Genomic DNA, 18,662 nt, shown 5'->3' on the forward strand with positions numbered 1-18,662 from the left:
GACGGCCTTTCTGAGGGCGTCTGGTCTCTCTCTAGCAGCAGTCACTGTGATCAAAATGCTGCACATCAGCCAGACCATAAACAAATGGCTTGGCCTCATGTTTTAGGCACGATTAGTAAATGCAGTGCAAACTCTACGCATCTCTTCAACTCCTCCATCTTCCTGCCAGCTCCCCGCAAGCCCTGGCTGCCTTCCCCGTGCTGCGAGTAATGGAGAATTGACTTCATCCCTGTTGCTGATCCTCCCTGGGAGCTGTGAGGAGGATACATTCCCCACGGGACCAATCTCCACTGGTCTCTCTCATTTCCAACCAGCCTGTGTGCTCAGTGTAGCTGGAACAAGGGGGAGTGAGAGTGTCTCTCTGACATGCCTCGGTTAGCCAACGATGGTGCTTGCTCCCTTGTGGGAATGCCACTGCTGCTGGAGTAATAAACTAGAGGTATTTGGGGATTTGAGAGGAGAGCAAGGGAGCCAGGGATGAGCAAGACATTGTTGTACGTCTCTTGAAACAGACACCACCACTGCATGGAGCTGAGTTCAGGAGACTGGGGAGCCCTGTCCCTGGCTCCGCAGAAACAGGGGGTTCTGCCACTGATGGGGTGGTTTGCAAGTCTTTCCTCAGATCTCAGCCGTTAGAAGGGGATTAAATCCATTTTATAGTCCTCAACCTCTCAAGCCTGTGCTAGCACACTACAGTCCTTCCTGGCTGCTGGGCATGAGCCAGCTCTCGGAGACATTTGATGGCAAGGAAGCTCAGGGCACCTTGACCAACACTACAAGTGGCCAGGACCAGGATAAGAAGCACAGGAAGTCACTCTGTCCCTCCTTTAATTTCTGTGGCTGCACTGTCCCTCTCGACCCTCCTCTCTTCAGACCTTTCCTACCCTCAGGGTAGCAAAATACAGTTTTGTCCACATCACCACCCTGCTACCACCTGCACTGGCTCCTCTCCAGTTTCCCCACTCCTCAGAGAGGTGTATCTCGCTCTGCCCCTTCCTGTCAGTGGTCCCTGTGAGGTACCAGCTCAGCAAGGCTGAACAGAGTTTTCTGCATCTTGCTCATGCTTCCCAGGCTCCTGTGCACTTCTCCAGCCTGCTGTCCACACTAAAACCCCCACAGTGGGAATGACTCCAAAACCGAGCGCCACAAGCAGCTTGGTTGCACGTGAGTCCATTCGCCAAGCCCATCTGGAGAACTGCTCTGTCTGAAAAAATCCTCTTTTTAATTTTGTTTTTTCTCCTGGTTTATTTTTTAATCCAAATCAGCTCCTCTACCTGATTTCCTCTGGTTCCTCCAAAAGAGCCAAAGGGCAACCTGGGATTAAGCGAGACGACAGGGACACTGCAGAGTTCAGCCCACCAGCAATAGAGCTGCAATGTCAGCAGTCCAAGATGAGTTCAAACACTAAACTCTGGAGCTGCTTCCTTCTCCTCTTCCCCATAGATCAGGAGTGACACCTTCCCACAGACTATCCAGTGCCCAGAGAGCATGGCCACTGCTCTCAGTTAGCAGGAGCTGGCTCGGAACAGAAATTCCTTCTCCTCTGCTGCTGAAGCCCTTTGAAATGTGTTTACATACCAGGCGGGAATAAAAAGTCAGAATATCACTGGTGTTTGGCCAGGGAATCATTCCTATTTGAAAAAACTTGTGTCACTTGGATTTTTTGATTGTGCTAGCAAAAATAAATGGAGGCACCGAAACAGGCATGGAGAAATCAGCAGATCAGGATGCTTGGACATCCCAGCTCCATAGGGCTTTCTCACTGGAGGTTGTCCAACGTGGGGCATCACACCAAACCGTTTTGATCTTGATGCCCATTATATTTTCCTAATGTCTCAGTGGTTTGTGCCCACCAAGTCTACATGCCATAGCCCACTTTTGTGCTACCTCTTGGCCATGTGCCTACCCTAGATGGTCTGCTTAATGAGGTTTAGTGAACATACCTTATAATGAGGCCATCACGACCCCAGCTTTGCTGCCTGGGAGAGTTTCTGCAGTGACACTGCTGCAGCTCACACTTCTCAGAGCCATTTTCCAGCATAGGGACTTCATCAGCCCTGGATAAGCTGAGAGCCTGTAGCAGCTCCCTTTGCCATCCTCCTTTGAACTCATTAGTAAAGGTGCCAAGGCTTGACTAGATATTTAGTTCGCTGGCACTTTCTTAGGCCTCTGTGCCCTAAATAGCACTCAGCAGTCATTTGTCATCACAGTCCAGGTTCTTCAGGCAGTGCACTTTCGCATAGCTGTATTTATAGCCTTGTCAATTTTCATTCTCTTTTTCGGAGACACAAAAATGCTTATATTATCTGCTGAAATTTCCTGTTGAAGCTGCCACCCACCTGTGGTTCAATAAACTCCAACCACCTGGAGTTGGTTGTGGCAACATAATCTTCTCTCGTCCCTCGAACTCCAGGCATGGCTGCTCTTCTTCTGGAAACTGCCCTCGTTTCTCTGCTGCTGGGCATGAAGTTGGCTTTCCCAGTGAATGCAGTACCTTGCCAACACTCGGACCTCACATCTCTCCCCTGTCATAGAGTAGTAGAATTGTTTAGGTTGGAGAATATCTCTAAGATCATCAACCCAGCACTGCCACGTTCACCACATTTTGGTTTGTGTCATGGGGTTTGGCTGCCCTGAGGACACCAAAACCAGCATGCACTCATCTAGTTGTGAGGTGTGGGAGAGGCTGTGGCAAAAGGCTCAGTGCAGCAGTGTGCTTCCCAGCTTCCCTGCATGGGGGGTCCTGCTAAGTCCATGGTGGGTTTGGCAAACAGCCTGTGGAGCCGTCCATTTCTCCAGGAATCGCAGCCCTGCTCCAGTGCCTGGTTCGAGAAATTGGTCTAATTAGAGAAGAGTGAAATGCTTCTCCTGCTTGGAGAGCCTCAGGTCCCCAGCCTACTCAAAGCTCCACATAAGACCATTAGCACGATGTGTCTCCCCAGAACTACACATTTGCTCACACGCTTGGCAGGCGGCCGACCAGATGTAGCCAGGCTGTCTGAAGGTGCCAAGCATAACAATTAACAGCGGCTTCGTAGTGGGATCGGCAATGGCAGCTGCAAATTGCAGGCGCGTTCGGCCGCCCACCTTGCTGCCAGGCACAGCACAGTCCTCCTGCACCCCTCCAAGAGGCAACGCTGGGGTTCAAGGAGATCACAGTGAGGGTCCCTTGGTGCCCAACAGCTGCAGGACCTCAACGACTTAGCAAGAATGAAGTCCAATGGTGAAGAGCACCAGCTAATATGCACCTCAGCTAAATTGTTGGACATTGTACCTTATTTCTGTCAAAGCGCTGCATCTATTTGGTTTTTTTCATGCTGATTTAAGCTGCAGTTCTGCAAACACAGAGTAACTTCATCCAGGTGAACAGCCGTGTGGAGTTTGGGAAGGATGCTGCCACGTTCCTTGCTTGCAGCAGCAGGCACAAGCTGCTTTATTAGGTCTTAATTACATCCTTGCTATCCAAAATTCTTAAATTTGCCACTAAAGGCAGATAGAAATAAAAATGTTGTGCTTTTGCAGCTCAGATATTTGCAGCCATGAATAATATGCTCACACATTCATTTACTAATGGATACACTTCTCCTCTAATTTCTTTCCCCCTCCAGACATTTGCAAAAGCTCTTTTCATTCCCATCACACCTTTAGTGAGCAGCAAGCCATTCTGTGTTTTGTTGCTCTTATCTCTTCTCTGAAAGCTTTTATTGACTGCATCTTGGTTTTGTTTCCTCACCTTTTCCGTTTCCCATATAGCCTTTTTTTTTATTTTTTCTTTTTTTGCTGTTGTTGTTTCAAGCCTTCAGATCACCAAGAAGTCCCTTGTGGAGCTATTTTGGATATTTCTCACTGCAGCAGCTGAGAACTCCTGGAAGAGCTAATGACAGGAACAATAAGAAAAAAGCAGTTGGCTCCAGAATACATTTGGATTAGAGGGTGGGGAGTTCAGTAAATTATTGAACTACCTGGATGAAGAATTCATATTAAAACCCATTTTAATTCAGTGCCTGACTCATTTGATTTAAGAGTTGTGAATGTTTTAGGGATGAGCTCTGAAGCTGCTCCTCTGTATGTTTCTTACTCCAAATAGAGGGATGACCCTCTTCCCTCTTCATGCAGCAAGTGGCTGCAGGTAAAAATTGCTGTGGGTCACAGAAGGGCTGACTGGGGCCAGTCTCCATGCTGAACCAAAGAGCACTGCCTGGCCAGCCCATTCAGAGATGAGTTTCTGTTTCTGCTCTCACAGCCACCATGCAGTGGCACCCACAGGAAACCTTTAGCCAATGCTAAACTGCATGACCCAGCCCGTTTGCTCTGCTTTGCCTAAAACTAGGCCCAGAAGTCTCCCTTTCCTGACGTGGGTGGCTGATGCCCCTCGCACAGGGATTGCACAGGGTCTGTGGTGGAGATCTGGTCGAGACAAGGCACTGGAGCTCTCCCCTCCTCCCACACAGTACCGTCTGCATGAGACAACTGCCTGCCTGGCTGAGCAGGACCCTGCCCAGCTTCCTTGGAGGTGATGGATACACCAGGTTTTTGGCCATTTTGCTGAGCAGGTTTGCAGCCAAGACAGAGTTTGAGAGGCTCTGGCACTGACAAGGGCAGGAGGAGCCCAGAGCACACAGGCAAACAAAAGGGGCTACCTGTTTTGCTTCAACTGCCAGTTGCCGTTGGCTGGAGTGAGGGACTTTCCGAACCACTGAGGCGTAAAACCACTAATAGCTCGGCTTTGATCCCCCTACTTTGAAAGGAGTCCTGAATTTTCCAAAGGAACCAACTCTCATCAGAGGTTGGAGGCAGCTGCCTTTGCCCATTTTCACTTTGGTTGGGAGCTCTGCACCATGTATCTGGAAAAGCCCAACTAAATGTAGGAACCCCAGTTTTGGATGACTGGGCTTTTGGCTGCTTTTGGAAACAAACCACCATGGCTTCCCAAGATATTTTGGTGGCTGCTGGCCACCTTAGTCCACAGTAACCATAAGGGCTTTGTGCAGAAGCATTTCTGTAGCTTCCACACTGGGAGGTGTAGTGTTGGCTGCCCTTCCAGAGTCTCTAGCTTTCCGAGCCTTGCCTTTCCTTGTTACCAGTCCTTTGGACATTAAAGCAGCTGGTTTGCTGAGGACCTTGCTCCACAGAAAGGGGCTGCTGTTGCTCCCTGCCATCGCTTGATGTTTTTAAGGCAGAGAAAAGCTCTTTGCCCAGCTCAGGCAAAACCAGCAGAAGAAATGCAGAGTTTCCAAGTCACACTGTTCTTGAGAGATGAGGCAAAAAGCAATAACAGGTTAGAAGACTCTTGAAACATCTAGCAGCGAGAGGGCCAATACCCAAGCATTGCACATCCCAGAAAACTGAATCTTCTTTCTTGTGGCTTGGAAACACCTCATCTGACCTACATTCTGATGTGGCAGATCCCTTCTCACAGGGCTCTTGCTGTTTGCAGCCAGTGAGCCCATGGGTAAGCTGATGCTTGTTTGGGGGAAGCATAGAAGGAAAGATTTACCTCCAAGAAAGAAGCCATACCACTGAATCCATCCTATCTGCTCTGCCTCTCCCGAGCATTTCCAGGCTTTTTCTTTCCATGCTCCACTGGAGTCTAATCCTGCATACAGAAAATTCCTCATGCGTTTTCCTCTTATTCCTTCAGGGCATCTGTATTCTCTTTCATTCTGTCTGGCTGTTCAACAGCCTGAACTCAGTTACTCTAATCCCTCCATCTTCAGTGATGTTCTCAGCTCCACATAATAAATATTAACAGCTTACACGTATCTTGGGGTTCTTATGCAAGGGCTCCAAATAGCTTTATGGTTCATACGCACATGGGGCTCACTTTATTTGCCAGCAAAATGCAGCCACTGATGAGACAGCAGTTGTTTAGCAACCTACAGTGACAACACACAATAGTTAAGACAGGAAGTGAAGATAAATATCGTATCCATTTGAAACTCCAGGAGGGGATTGGAGTTGGCAGAATACAAGTACTCATGCTGAATTTTAGCCAAAATGCTCCGAATAGCATTCCTATGCTTGCAGAAAGAGCTATAGGATTTAAAATACCTAACCTATCCCTGGTGGTTTATTTACAATTCCCGTTAATGGCATGGATGTTTTAGGATGCAAACGATGCTCTTTACCCGAGAAAGGTGTCACTTGAGTAATAAACTATACAGGATTACTCTAAAGCCCTTCCTTAGACATTCTAAGAAAGGAAAAATCGGACTATTTTGTATAAACAGCTATCTATTAGCTATCAAATTAAATGATACATCTTTTAGGCAGATTCACCCTTCAGCTATGGTTTTCTCCACTCTGCGACAACAGGACGCCAATTGTGGCATTTTTTCAGTGGTGCCACAAACCCTTCTGCTATTTCCTAACACTGTCAAAACCTTAATGTGGTGGAAAAAACCAAGGGGAACACATTCCCCCCTCTTCAGAGCATGGCAGCTGAGGGAGCAGAGACTCTGGTTGAGGATGCTACATTACCCTTGCATGGCGCAGGGAGCACTGATGGCACTGACATGGCCTTCTCTTTCAGACAGCTCTTTCTGAAGGTCCTTACAGGCAGCGAGTGGAGGGCTTACAAAGCCCTTTCCGATCTTTGCTGGGTTTTCTTCACACTCCTGGTGTGCAGCGAGGCACACATAGCTTCAGTCCTCCCTAAGAGCATCTAAAGGCTTTGCATCATCTTCAGCCCTGCCGAATCCTCCACACGCCGCTTCAGCCTGGCTGCCTGCTTACCTCACTGCCTGCCCACAAGAACTGGGACCAGGACCTTCTCCTAGCCTGTCTCACCGGCCTGAGCACCTTTAATGACCTTCAGCCAATGCCCACAGCTCAGGGACATGCGGACATGCAGAGCATTCCTGCTGCTCATGTTCCAGGGATAGGGCTTCTCATTTCTACCCTTGTCTTGCAGGGGGATAGCTCTTGAAAAAGAAGATTAGCTGCCTTTATGGCAGACTTATCGTGCATAGTCAGATTTTAATTTGCCAGCTCCTCTCCAGCAGTCCTGTGGAGCATAGCTGCACTGTTTTTCTCTCTCTCTGTCTAGGACTTTACGTTTCTAGTGGTTTTGAATTTCACTACACTGCAAAAAGGCCCCTGCTCTTGTTTCTCCAGATCACTCTGTCCTATTCCATCCACTCCTTCATTTTAGAGGGGCAGAGGAGAGAAGGTTTTTCCACTGATTTTACTGCCTGCATCTTCTCATCGCTCCCTGAGAACGATATTAAATACCAATATTTGCTCATGAGTCTCCTTCCCCTGTACACAATGTTCAGTTTGTTTCTTTGACCCAGAATCCTAAGCCATGGCTTATGTAGCATGTACAGAAAAACCATTTTCCTCAACTTTTTCCCAGTGGCTGTACAGACACAGCTTAGTGTGATCCACCCGCTCCTACCCACTTTATTTTTTTGTACTTCCTAAATTGGTAATGATGCCAAAGGATCAGTTTGTTTTGCATGATCTGCTTTATATAAGTGTGTTTGGCAATTCTTAAACTTTTATCTGGAGCATCCACTTGCTGGAATATTTCCCATTGGAACTGTTCTCGGTATAAGTTCGCAAATACCATAGATAAATGTGATGGGGGAATAAGCAAGAAAAACTTGTTTATACAGCTATTGAAATTTGTGCCAGGTTAGGGAACACAGAATAGGATAAAACCTTTTCAACTCCATTTTAGTCCATACCAGGATCACACTGTCCTATTAAATAGCCACACAACAATCTGGAGGATACGGTCCATAGGTCAAATGACATTTCGGAGCAGCTCTGCACAGCAGGGCCAGGTTGGGCTCAGATACCTGAACTCCCTGCTCCTCGCAGGGTAGAGGCAAGGGCAGAGGACAGGGTTGAGGAACAGCCAGCCCCTGCCTTGTTCAGCCTTGGGGACAAGGCACCAAACCTCACACAACTCTGCTGCCTTTGTCTCCACACCACTGAACGCCACCTCCCTGGCGGGGCTGGAAGGGTCTCAACTGGAGATGTCTGTGCTGGCACATTCAGCACACCCAGACTTCCTGGGAACTACAGGGGGGCAGGGAAGCACAAGCTTCTGCAGGCAGCCCAGCAGCACCCAAAACCCCGCAGGGCAAAGCCGTGCCAGTGGTACCTGGAAGGGGCAGTGGCAGAGAGCCACCCACCTACATGCAAGGGATTCCTGTTGTGCCTTCCAAGGAAACAGGCATTTCTCACAGCTCTGATCCTGCCCACGTATTTCTCAGTGAACTCAGGTCTTGCCTCGGGGCACTCAGTACTATTTCATTTATCCAAAGGGATGAATCCCCTTCTTCTCCTTTCCAAGCTGGCATGCCACAGATGCCTTGAACCTGCACACATCAGGGTTTGGCAACACACTGGCCTTAACTGTAGCATCCATCCCCTGCTACATCATCCTTTTCCTCTCCCACTCCCCTTCTTCCTAAGGTGACAAGCCTGAAAACAAAAATACATCTAGGAAAGAACCCAGGCCAGTTCTTTCACTTGCCCCTTCACCTCTATTCCCTCTAGCCTTCTCGTGTCTTTGCTTGGTGCCTCATCACAACTCCCCGATGAGGTACCAGGCACTGCGGCACAGCGGTCAGACCCCCCCCAAGGCCTCCCGTGTTTGCTGGGGAAAGGCAGAGAGAGAGGCGGGCTGAAGGGGACGGCTGGAGGATAGAGGGAAGAGCCTCGCTTGCCGCCTGCCGTCAGAAAGCTGAACTGAAGATCGCTGTGACCCCGAAGCCTCCACCAGCTAGTCCAGGCCTCGGCTCACCCGACGTGCAGCCAGCAGACCAGCGGGAACCCTCCTCTCCTCCCTGCACACCTCCTCGCTCTGACACGAGGGTGCGCATCTGCATCTTCAAGGCATCACGATATGGTTGTGCATTCCAGCTGTGCACTACCAGGTGCCTGTACAGGAAAACTGCATTACAAACTCTACCTGCCCTATACAATTTTCCAGATGGCCTGCATTAAGGGAAATAATGTGCATTTTACCTATAAAAACCAATAACCTGAATTCATAATTTAACTCCAAGCCATAATTCAGTGCCAAAGCTCAGCAAATAAGTAAGCAAAGATCTTATGCTTTCAAGTCACCAGCAAGGGCTCAGGCCACTTTACAGCAGAAGCTTGCCTGCTGCAAGGTGCAACCCTCTATTCTGGAATAGAGGGTTTCACCTGGAGCTGTCACACCCACACATGACATTATAAGGAAGAGAGCAAGCCACATAGGTGCCAATGACTGTAGCTATAAGTTATTTATTCTGCAAAATAGAGGTATCTTCTATGGAGTTGAACACTGGAATCACAGCATTATGAATTGAGTTGTGGAAACTTTATGACAACACACACGCAGGCACACGTGTACACCTACACACACACACACGCACAGAGCCTTTGTACAGGCCTCGCCTCTTGCACTATCCAGAAGGAGCCCTCTCTGCATCTTTATTTGCAAAAACCTGCAGCGAGGGTTGCATTCAAGACCCCTTCCCCTGTTCACAGGGTTTCCAAGGGAATGAGGCTGGTCAGGATTGGGAGCATGGCACAGGCAACACGTGTGTAGTGCACAAGCTCCCTGGCCCAGTGTCCAGCACATCCTGTGTAGGAGTTAGCTCTGGGCAGAACACAGCCCTCAGTGGAGCACTCACTCTTTGCTTCAGTCTTTGCCTCGCAGCCGAGCTTCAGGTGTCTGCAGGAGGCAGATCACCATGTTAGGACACAGTCAGTGCTCCCTGCTCGCCATGGTCCATGTTCCAAAGTCGGTAAAACTCTGCAAAATCCACATAGGGCTCCACACGCCCATCCTCATCTGGCTGGAGTGAGTGGGCAGGCCGGGAGCGGAACAGACCTCCATCTGAACTTGAGCTGCTGCTCTGTGTGTGAGTATTAGTTGACTGGAGCGTCACAGTTGGGCTTTGGCTATGGAGAGAAAAAGAGAGAACACAACCACCTTTATGTTAGACAAGAAAAGCACCAGAACAAGCACCAGTTTCTTCACAGATCAAGCTATCCTAGCAAACAGTTGCAGTCACTTGCTCTATGAGAACACTAGTAGACTTGAGAGCTGACTGGAATTGACAAACATCAAAGATATCTGATTCACATTAACTCGAAGGCCTTAAATACAACCAGGCATCTGATGAACAGAGGAGAGGCAGCAGAAAAAAAAATAAATTAAAAGAAGTCCAAAAAAAAAGGCATGCACTCTGCCAGCCTCCCCATACCTATAACAGTGCAAGCTTTATGGGAAGTCAGGCAGCAAGGAAAACTATTTTTGTGTGACCTGTGCTGCAGCCAAAGCAGCTCTGGTGTGTCAGCTTCATTGTTTCTGGAGTTGCAGAACACAATACCTACAGCACTGCTTCACTTTGCAGTGTGTACACGCACCATCCTGTGACAAAGGCTCAACCTAAACCACAGCCACTAAGTAGTATGATCCCGCAAAGTGGGTCCAAATAGGACCCAGTTCTAAGCTTTATACACTTTTTTCCTGGCCCCTGAGGCAGTGCAGCCTCTCCAGCAGCCTTACAGGTGGCCTGCATAGTCTCTCTTCCTCACTAAAATGAAGGGCACCCACACTCCCTCTGTGCACAGTACCCAACACACTTGGCACACAAGATCCAAAGAGAAGGGCTGCTCACTGCCAGAGCGCCCTCCACGAACAGCAGCAGATGCTGCTCCCAAGGCATGTTGCCAGAGCTGGCTTCAGAGCTGCTCGCTTCACTCATTCCCACTCCTCACACAATCGCTTTCCAGCTAACACAATTTGCTGGCTGTCAATACTGCAGTCAGGGGGGCCATGCTACAGATAAGGGAATGACTGACGGGTAACTGACAGGTGTCTCTGCTTTGCAACCACTTTACACCGTGTGAGGTGCAGGAAAAACTGTGAGTAGCAAGAGAGCAGGACTTTACTTAGTGAGGGTAGGGGTGGCTTCATCCAGAGTTGAGCTGCTGTGGGCACCATTGACCATCTGGCCTTGGGAAGGCATCACAAGAGACAGCGTGACACTTGTCTTGCTTGTGCTTTGGGAGCTGGAATATGGCACAGAGACTGGGTAGACACGGCCTCCTGAGAAGGGAGAAAACAGAAGTTATAAAATGCAGTTGAGACATGAGCAACTGAGGGTGCAGCACAGCAGCAAAGAGGGCCCAAAGAACCCAAGAATTTATTTGAAAGTGCCTTTATTAGATGCTGTACTGTATTCTATAAAATTGTCACAGACTCCACATGTCAAAAGCCAATAATCTGTTTAATAAGAACATTCCTTCTACCCCAAGTACCTCCTCTCCCGATATGAGGTCAGTTCTGGATCAATCAAGACATCTTATCTTCCCCCCCTCCGTTTTGTCTCATTCTCCCCCCAACACACCTTGCGTTGGTGTCAGCGTGGGCTGGCTCATCTCACCCAGGGGGTACCCAAAATTCCTCACAAGCAGCGTCATGTCTTCATGACGGGGACAGAACTTGGACCGCTCCCCACCACTGGCAAAAGTGTCACAGTGGATCCGCTTAACCCGGTCCACTACTGCTTGTGCCACAGCATCCAGAGACGTCTGCTTGGCAAACTCTGTGGCTATCATGGCTGCAATTTCCTGAGCAGAGAAGGAAAAAAAAACATCAGAGGAAGGATGTTTAGGAGATTTTGAAGGAAACCTTTTCCTGCCATCTGATCTAAGAGTTTTTATGGCAACTCATCTGACTGTGAAGCTTGCCCATCTCACCTGCTGATATGTCCCCTTGTGTCTTGAATCATCCCACTCCCTTTTAATGGGCTACTCTTAAGGGACTGGCAGCTGCGTAGAAGAACTGGCTCGGCAAAGCAGCTCCCATACTATTATAGACTGGAATGTGGTGGCACAGGCATTCAACCTGGCCAGCACTGACAGGACATATGAGGAGGACAATCTATAAGGGAGCAGCTGAAGTGAGTCAATAGCCCAGGGAACGTTTCCTGTGTGAGCCAGCTCACCTGGTTGGCCTGCCCTGGCCCATGAGCTGCCTCCAGCGCTTTGTAGAGCCCTTCAGACATGAGCACCAAGAAGCCAGTCACCCCATCCAGCGAGTGCCCTCCGTGGATTTCAGGCTCTGCTATGATGGGCTTAGATTTAGCAGCACTGGAAAGAGACGGTGTTATTTAGCATTTAATGGTGACATATGGAGTGACGGTGTGAATGGAGTGATCATGAAGAAAAGGAGGGCTTGAAACTCCAAAGCTGAGTTTTTCTGACCTGAGCAGTTCAATGTCAGTATAGCCGTATTTGACTTTGTAATCTCCAATGCGTCGAGTGCTTTCCTGCCCACGAATAGTTCCCACTTGTTTTATTTTCCCTGCATCCAAGCCTGCCAGATTGAAAACCAAAAACGTTTAATTAACTTTGTGAAACTTGGAGAACTTCCTCTGAGAAAAGAAATATCTACAGCTAAATAGAACTGTAATACAAAAGAAGATGCTGAAGATTCATCAGGAGCCATACAGGGAGAAAAGGAATAGCAGTTTGCTGTGTTCCAAGGGACACCTTTTCATTAGTTGTGATCTGGGAAGGAGAGAAAAGGAGGGAGACACGTGCAGCCCAAAAGGCACACTGAATGCAACAGCTGGCCCCGAGACTAAGCCCACATCCTGGTCCAAAGCCACCAGCAGCAGCTGGCCTGGGCACACAGGCATTTGCCAAAAAGCCAGGAGAACATCTGCACCTGTCAGCTCTGGTCTGTGTGATGGGAGGAGAAGGCAGGAAGGAGGAAAACATATGTGAAGGATTCTGCTTCTTCTTCCGTCTATTATTGATCCCTGTCCCTAAGCTCCATATGACAATTTCCCTAGTACGTTAGACTGCAGAGAGAGGTTGTGGAGTCTCCCTCATTGGAGATATTCAAGAACCATCTGGATGCAAACCTGTGCAATGTGCTCTAGGATTGCCCTGCTTGAGCAGGGAGGTTGGAACAGATGACCCACTGTGGTCCCTTCCAACCTTACCCAGGTTGTGATTCTGAGATTCCGAGAAATCTAGAATCTAGAAGAGACATTGAATTTGTTCAAGCGCTCAAATTGATGTGGGCTGCTCCTAAGCTAAGAACAATAACCAAACAAATATTTATAAATTTAAGGGGATATACCCCTGGCAGGGGCTAGGAAGTAATCCCAGCTTGAAGGAGGTTCTAACAGAGACCATCTGGGTGCAGCTACTGTTTGAGGCAGGACTCAGACCAGATGAGCCACTTACCTGGCAACCCCCCTTTCCTGGTTATACCTAGAGCTAACAGCCAGAAAACACTGAGATTTTATCTAGGGATGACTGTCCTCAGTACAAGGTGAAGGCAGGGGTCCAACTGAAACGCTCCCTTTGAGTCAAACCAAGCCTCGCTGCACAGATGGCTCCACACCTACCCCAGCAGTAAGACACAACTCCTCCATCTGCTGCAGACCACAGCTGACTCATCAACACGGCCTGGCTCACTTGCCAGCTCCAGGCAGGGGGGTACATGCCACTGACAGACACAAACACAGGGAGGCCCAGAGCACACTGGAGAGGTTCTGTCTAAATCACTCTCCCAGAGCACCAAACAAGTTGTGATGTGCTGGGTGAAGAGCCACAAAGGCACAAGACCTCTCCCTTCCTTCCCCAAAGGGGTGACACAGGGACCATCATGACAAATGCTATCCCCACTACCTCTTAACACTGTGCTTCAACCTGGTCCTACAACCACCTCCTCTGGGCCCCCAAAACAGCCTGTGCACACTGTCCTGTTCCACAGGCTCTTCCTTCTCCTGGGACTGCAGGCAGGAGCGCCACTGCTGTGCCAAGTTAAGGTCAGTATATCTAACAGATCCCTGTCCTCTTATGGACTGCAGCTAAATTCTGCATTTTTGGCAGTAGAAAGGCAATCAAAAGGTCTCCTTCCCAGGATTCCTTCATTCAGTCTTCTGTTTCACAGCACATATCCCTAGTGCAGGAATAGGAGTAAAAGAGGAAATTACAGAGAAATAGAATAAAACAAGACCCAGCAGCAGAAATTACCACATCAACAGCCTCACCAGATAAGAATATATGTGCCAGGTGAACCTAATGAAGAATGCCACCTTAGATCTACCTAAATAAAAGTACAGAACCTAAGTATCTCAATAAGAAGAATTTGGTACTAGCTATCACACAAGTGGTCTGGGTTAGCTCTACACCAAAAAAGAAAACATGTCAAACACTGAAAAGGAAAAGGGAAATTGCCTAAAGCAAAATGTCAGCTCAATAGTTACTGATGTGAGAGCAGTAAATGCCAGTGCTTGGCCTGTCTCTCTCTGAAGTGAAGCTACTTTTTTGCAGCAGCAGCTTGTACAAAGGCATATTGAAACGTACCATCCTGAGGGTGCAGCATCACACAGAACTTAACCCAGCTCAACTGTGGTTTGCCTCCACAGGAGCACTCATATACTGTCCACCTCACTTCTACCCTCTGGCTGTGTGCTTCCACTCCTGCCTTCCTATTGACTCCAGCAATCACACAGCTGGAGGGCAAATCAATGCCAGTTTGAGTCGTAGTTTAGTGTCCTGCTGCCAAAACTTGAATCAAAAGGATAGTTTTCTACTAGGTCAGTGAGCTGAGCTTACTCACTCTATAGCCTCAGAAAGGCACAAAAAGAAGGCACTGAACTTGTTATCTGAAAACATAGTAAGCTTCTTTTTGTGGTCATTTATTGTTTCCAGTGGCTTGAGTCATTCTTGGTGCCCCAGATAAACAGTGTCATGCGATGTTCTGCGCTAAGAACATAAAACCCAAACTCACCCAGCTGAGAGAAGCGAAAAAGTTCATCCTCATTCTCTGTCGTATGGTCCACGTTGAGCTGAGTCACTTGCAGCCCATCCACCGTGGACTTGCACAGCAGTGCCCGATTGGTACCTGCAGTGGGAGCAGCGAGATGAGGCACCAGATAGCTCTGCCGTTAAGAGGGAGAACATATCCCAGTGGAAAAGGAACAGACAGGGGAATAAAGACAGAAAAGAAGAGAAAGGCTCATGTACTGTCTCATCATGATCTTCAAAAAGTAGACTTGCTAGCAGCAGAGTAGGCCTGCTAGGCAGCTCTTCATCCAGGCCTGAGCCAGTACCTCACAAGAAAGTTCCCTATATTTCTCAGTGAACCTGCACCACTTCTCTCAACCCACTTTCCCTCTGTTCTTTGGTCATACAGCCAACCTCTGTAGGGATAAAGAGCCAGGCTGATTTCAAGCGCTCCTGTAAGTAACAAGCATATCACTGCTTGGTCACAGACCAAAGAAACTGTCCCCCACATTCAAATTTCTTTTACTTCCTACAACAGCTGCCATCCTCAGGAATGCCAAGAGTGAGCCACTGACAAAAACCAACTCACCCACATTGGCAATGTAGAGCTTGTTGTTGAGAACGACAGCCACAATAGCCATGGCTCCTCCAGAGATCTCCTGCTCTACAACCTTCAATCTCTCTACAATCTTCTGGTACTGAGAAGGGAGCTGGTGGTGAGGGACACCCTGGAACCCAAAATGAGGGAGAAGCTTGAACACACAGTCCACAACACAGAAATCACAGCTGAAATAAAAATTCTGTAGGGAGGGGACTTGACATGTCTTAGCTTTGTGTCAAGCTTGTGCAAGACACAGTAATTTTTGTTCAATCCTAGCAAATGACACGACTTCAATAAGGTTCTGGAGCAGACAGTCCAGTACACCTGAAGAACAGAACACACAGTTGCCCAGATGCCATGCAAATTCAAGGCCTTGCCTCTCCTCTGCATCGTATGGCTTTGTTCTGGAAGAGCCACATGTACAGCCCGAACTCCTCTCCATGATACACTCAGTTCCTTACTCAGATAACCAACGATGGGTCTAAGTAGTGTCCGTATGAACAGTGGGAACTCTGGGAAATGGACCAAAGGGCTTGCTTCACTTCATGAAAGCTCACAGAAGAGAACCACAGAGAAGTAATTTTCACTTACAGCCTCCCTTGACCAAACTGACTAATATGCCCAAACCTTATCCAGCAATCTGGAGCACGGAACCTATCAATCTCTGCTCTTAAGGTTACATTACCTCTGGTAGCTGGGACTGCAGGCTGGCCTTCTCTGCCAAGGCATCGTCAATGGACTCCAGGAAACTTCTTTCCACCACATCAAAAGCCTGAAAAAAGGCCATAAAGAAAAACTAAGCTCTTATCCAATGCCTATAGACCTTTGAAGCTACCCATCCCCACCTATCTAAGACTGGCTCGTAAGAGTGGATGATCACTGTACGTACAGATATTCAAGGATCACTACATCACATTGAAACACAATTGTTTCAGTGCAACTAGTTAACAGCTTGTAAAAACAGCCTGCAACAACTCAAAACCATAAAAATTACATTCACGGGAATGTCAGAGACCTATCTGATCTTGTGTGTTGATTTTAAAAACTCGCCTTTCACTCAAGAAAGCACACTCACAAATCCATCTCCCTACACATTAACTTCTCCCTTTCACTCACTATCAACTCCCTCACAGGCTGACTTGTTCCTACATGTCCAAGGAAGAGTAGCTGCAGCTTCTTGGAGAGCTCTCAGCACTGTGCTGACGGAGCCAGAGGGACAGATGGGTTTGAGGCGGGAGTGAAACAAAGCACTACAGATGCTCGCCACGAGTGCAACTGCAACCAGCGGCAGATGTTTCCAACCCACACAGAAACCAGATGCTGCTCCCCTGATGGCAAAAAGAGGAGGTGGGTAGTGTGAAAAGCAGCAGCCCTTCCCACTCAAAGCTTCTTTACCTGCAGCAGAACTCGACGCACGTCAGCATCGCTGTGATCTGCGTGTAGCTGGCCCAGCAGGAGTTCTGCAGAGAGCCTCTGACCCACAAAGTTGGTGACTCGGTTGCCATCGTAGCCATTGAAGACACCATAGAGGTAGCAGTTGTTCTCACTCCTGCCAAGAGGGCAGAAGCAAAGAGGTCACAGATGTCTGTAAGACACAGACACAAGTAACAAGTTCCTCCAGGCACCTCCTGCATGCTCAGGCTCCACCCTCTTCTTCTGAGCCCTGTGTGACAAACTGACAAACTACATATCACTTTTACCTGCCCTTGTGCATGCAGGAGTCTGTCCCAAGTGCAACCCACTTACCTGAATTTTAGCCAGTTATCCTCCAAGGGGTGACCCTCTGTGCCCTTGCCATCTGCACTGTACGACCGGTTCGGAGCAGAGCCCACCCCGGAGAGATGGCAGGATGGCAAGTCATCTGTCCAACTGGGCTGCTGTTCCTGGGAGACAGGAAGAGGAAAGAGACCATGTAAAACCCAAGCAGCTTGAAGCGAGGATCCTGGTCCAGTACAGGTTACAAGTCCATCGCCACTCTCTTCTCAACCCTTCTCCCTTTGCAAACAAGGCAGCACACCACACTAGCTAATAACTTCACATTCCCGTGCTGCAGAACAGGACCACTTATCACCTCCCTTCCCTCTGAAGCTGAGCTCTGGCTGCACTTTGTCTCTTGCTAACAAGAAACCTGAAGTTAAATTTGCATGGGATTACGCTTGATACAGCACTGCTCTAGCTTAGCTATTCCTATGGTGAATCAGACCCTCACGCATCCCTGGCACGGGAGTACAGGGAAGGCTCTGGATCCCCGCTGGAGTACTCACCCAGGACAAAGGGACAGGGGCCCGGTGCTGCAGCCAGCTCTTAGGGAGACACCCCTGGGGCCGCCATCTCCCTCACGGCCTGCAGTCGCCAGCTGCCCCCTCACACAGCGGGGCACCCCGAAGCCCGCAGCACTGGCACGGCCCACCCCCCCTCAGCGACCTGTGGCCCCCCCAGCGCTGCAGAGCAGCAGGTCAGCCCAGGGTGCGGATCGCTGACCCCGCAGAGACGCTCGCCAGCTGGAACCCCCTGCCCTCAGGCGGCACAGGGGGCGGCAGGGCAGCAACCCACCGCCCCGCTCAGGGCGGACCTCCCCCTTCCCACACGACAGCGCGGGGGGCGGGTGAGGAGGAGGCCCGGAGACACCCTCGCACCCACCTGGGGGGTGCGTGTGCGCGGAGGGGGGGAAGGTGCCACTCACACTCTGCAGCAGACTCCTCCTCTGCGCCGCCATCTTGCAGCAGGAGCGGCCGCCTCCCGCCCGCCCCGCGCCGCCCCAGCGCCGGGTCCGCTCGGGCTCCGCCTCCCGCGCTGAGGCGGCGCTGGGCAGAGCCGGAGGGAAGTCCCACGGAACTGGAGTAGTTCGAAGCTTCCCTGTCGTTACACCTTCCTTCTTGTCGAGGGGGAATGAAGACATCTCCGTTTCTTAGCCATGGCCTTCGGTTGTGTGATAAAGAAGCACCTGTTGCCCGCCACTGCCAGCGCGCGCGCGCGCGTGTGTGTGGAGGGAGAGGGGCGGGGTTGTGAGGATCGTGGAATCATCAAGGTTGGAAGAGACCTTTAAGATCATTCAGTCCAACCATCAACCCAGCACTGCCACTGTAACTAACCCCTACACGACTAAATCATATCACCCATTGGCAGATCCAGACACCTCTTAAATACCTCCAGGGATGGTGGCTCCACTATCTCCCCGGGCAACCTATTCCGATGCCTGACCACCATAACAGTGAAAAGAAATGTTCTAATATCTAATCTGAATTTCCCCTGTCTCAGTTTGAGGCCATTTCCTCTAGTCCTCTCACTGCAGACA

General features: G+C 49.4%; 1 protein-coding gene across 1 annotated transcript; it reads right to left on the bottom strand.

The window, feature by feature from the left end:
• Positions 1 to 9,220: 9,220 nt before the first annotated feature.
• On the bottom strand, positions 9,221 to 18,396 carry TAB1 (TGF-beta activated kinase 1 (MAP3K7) binding protein 1). Its single transcript, XM_032688833.1, has 11 exons — positions 18,051 to 18,396; positions 17,114 to 17,250; positions 16,763 to 16,916; positions 16,053 to 16,139; positions 15,356 to 15,494; positions 14,771 to 14,884; positions 12,223 to 12,334; positions 11,964 to 12,108; positions 11,364 to 11,586; positions 10,906 to 11,062; positions 9,221 to 9,909 (listed from the first exon to the last, which is right to left on the bottom strand). Exons 1-11 carry the CDS (start codon positions 18,264 to 18,266, stop codon positions 9,702 to 9,704), a joined length of 1,692 nt encoding a protein of 563 aa, XP_032544724.1. The 5' UTR covers positions 18,267 to 18,396; the 3' UTR covers positions 9,221 to 9,701.
• Between the last annotated feature and the right edge of the window lie 266 nt (positions 18,397 to 18,662).

This window comes from Chiroxiphia lanceolata, chromosome 5 (genome assembly GCF_009829145.1).
Source record: "Chiroxiphia lanceolata isolate bChiLan1 chromosome 5, bChiLan1.pri, whole genome shotgun sequence".
NCBI lineage: Eukaryota > Metazoa > Chordata > Aves > Passeriformes > Pipridae > Chiroxiphia > Chiroxiphia lanceolata.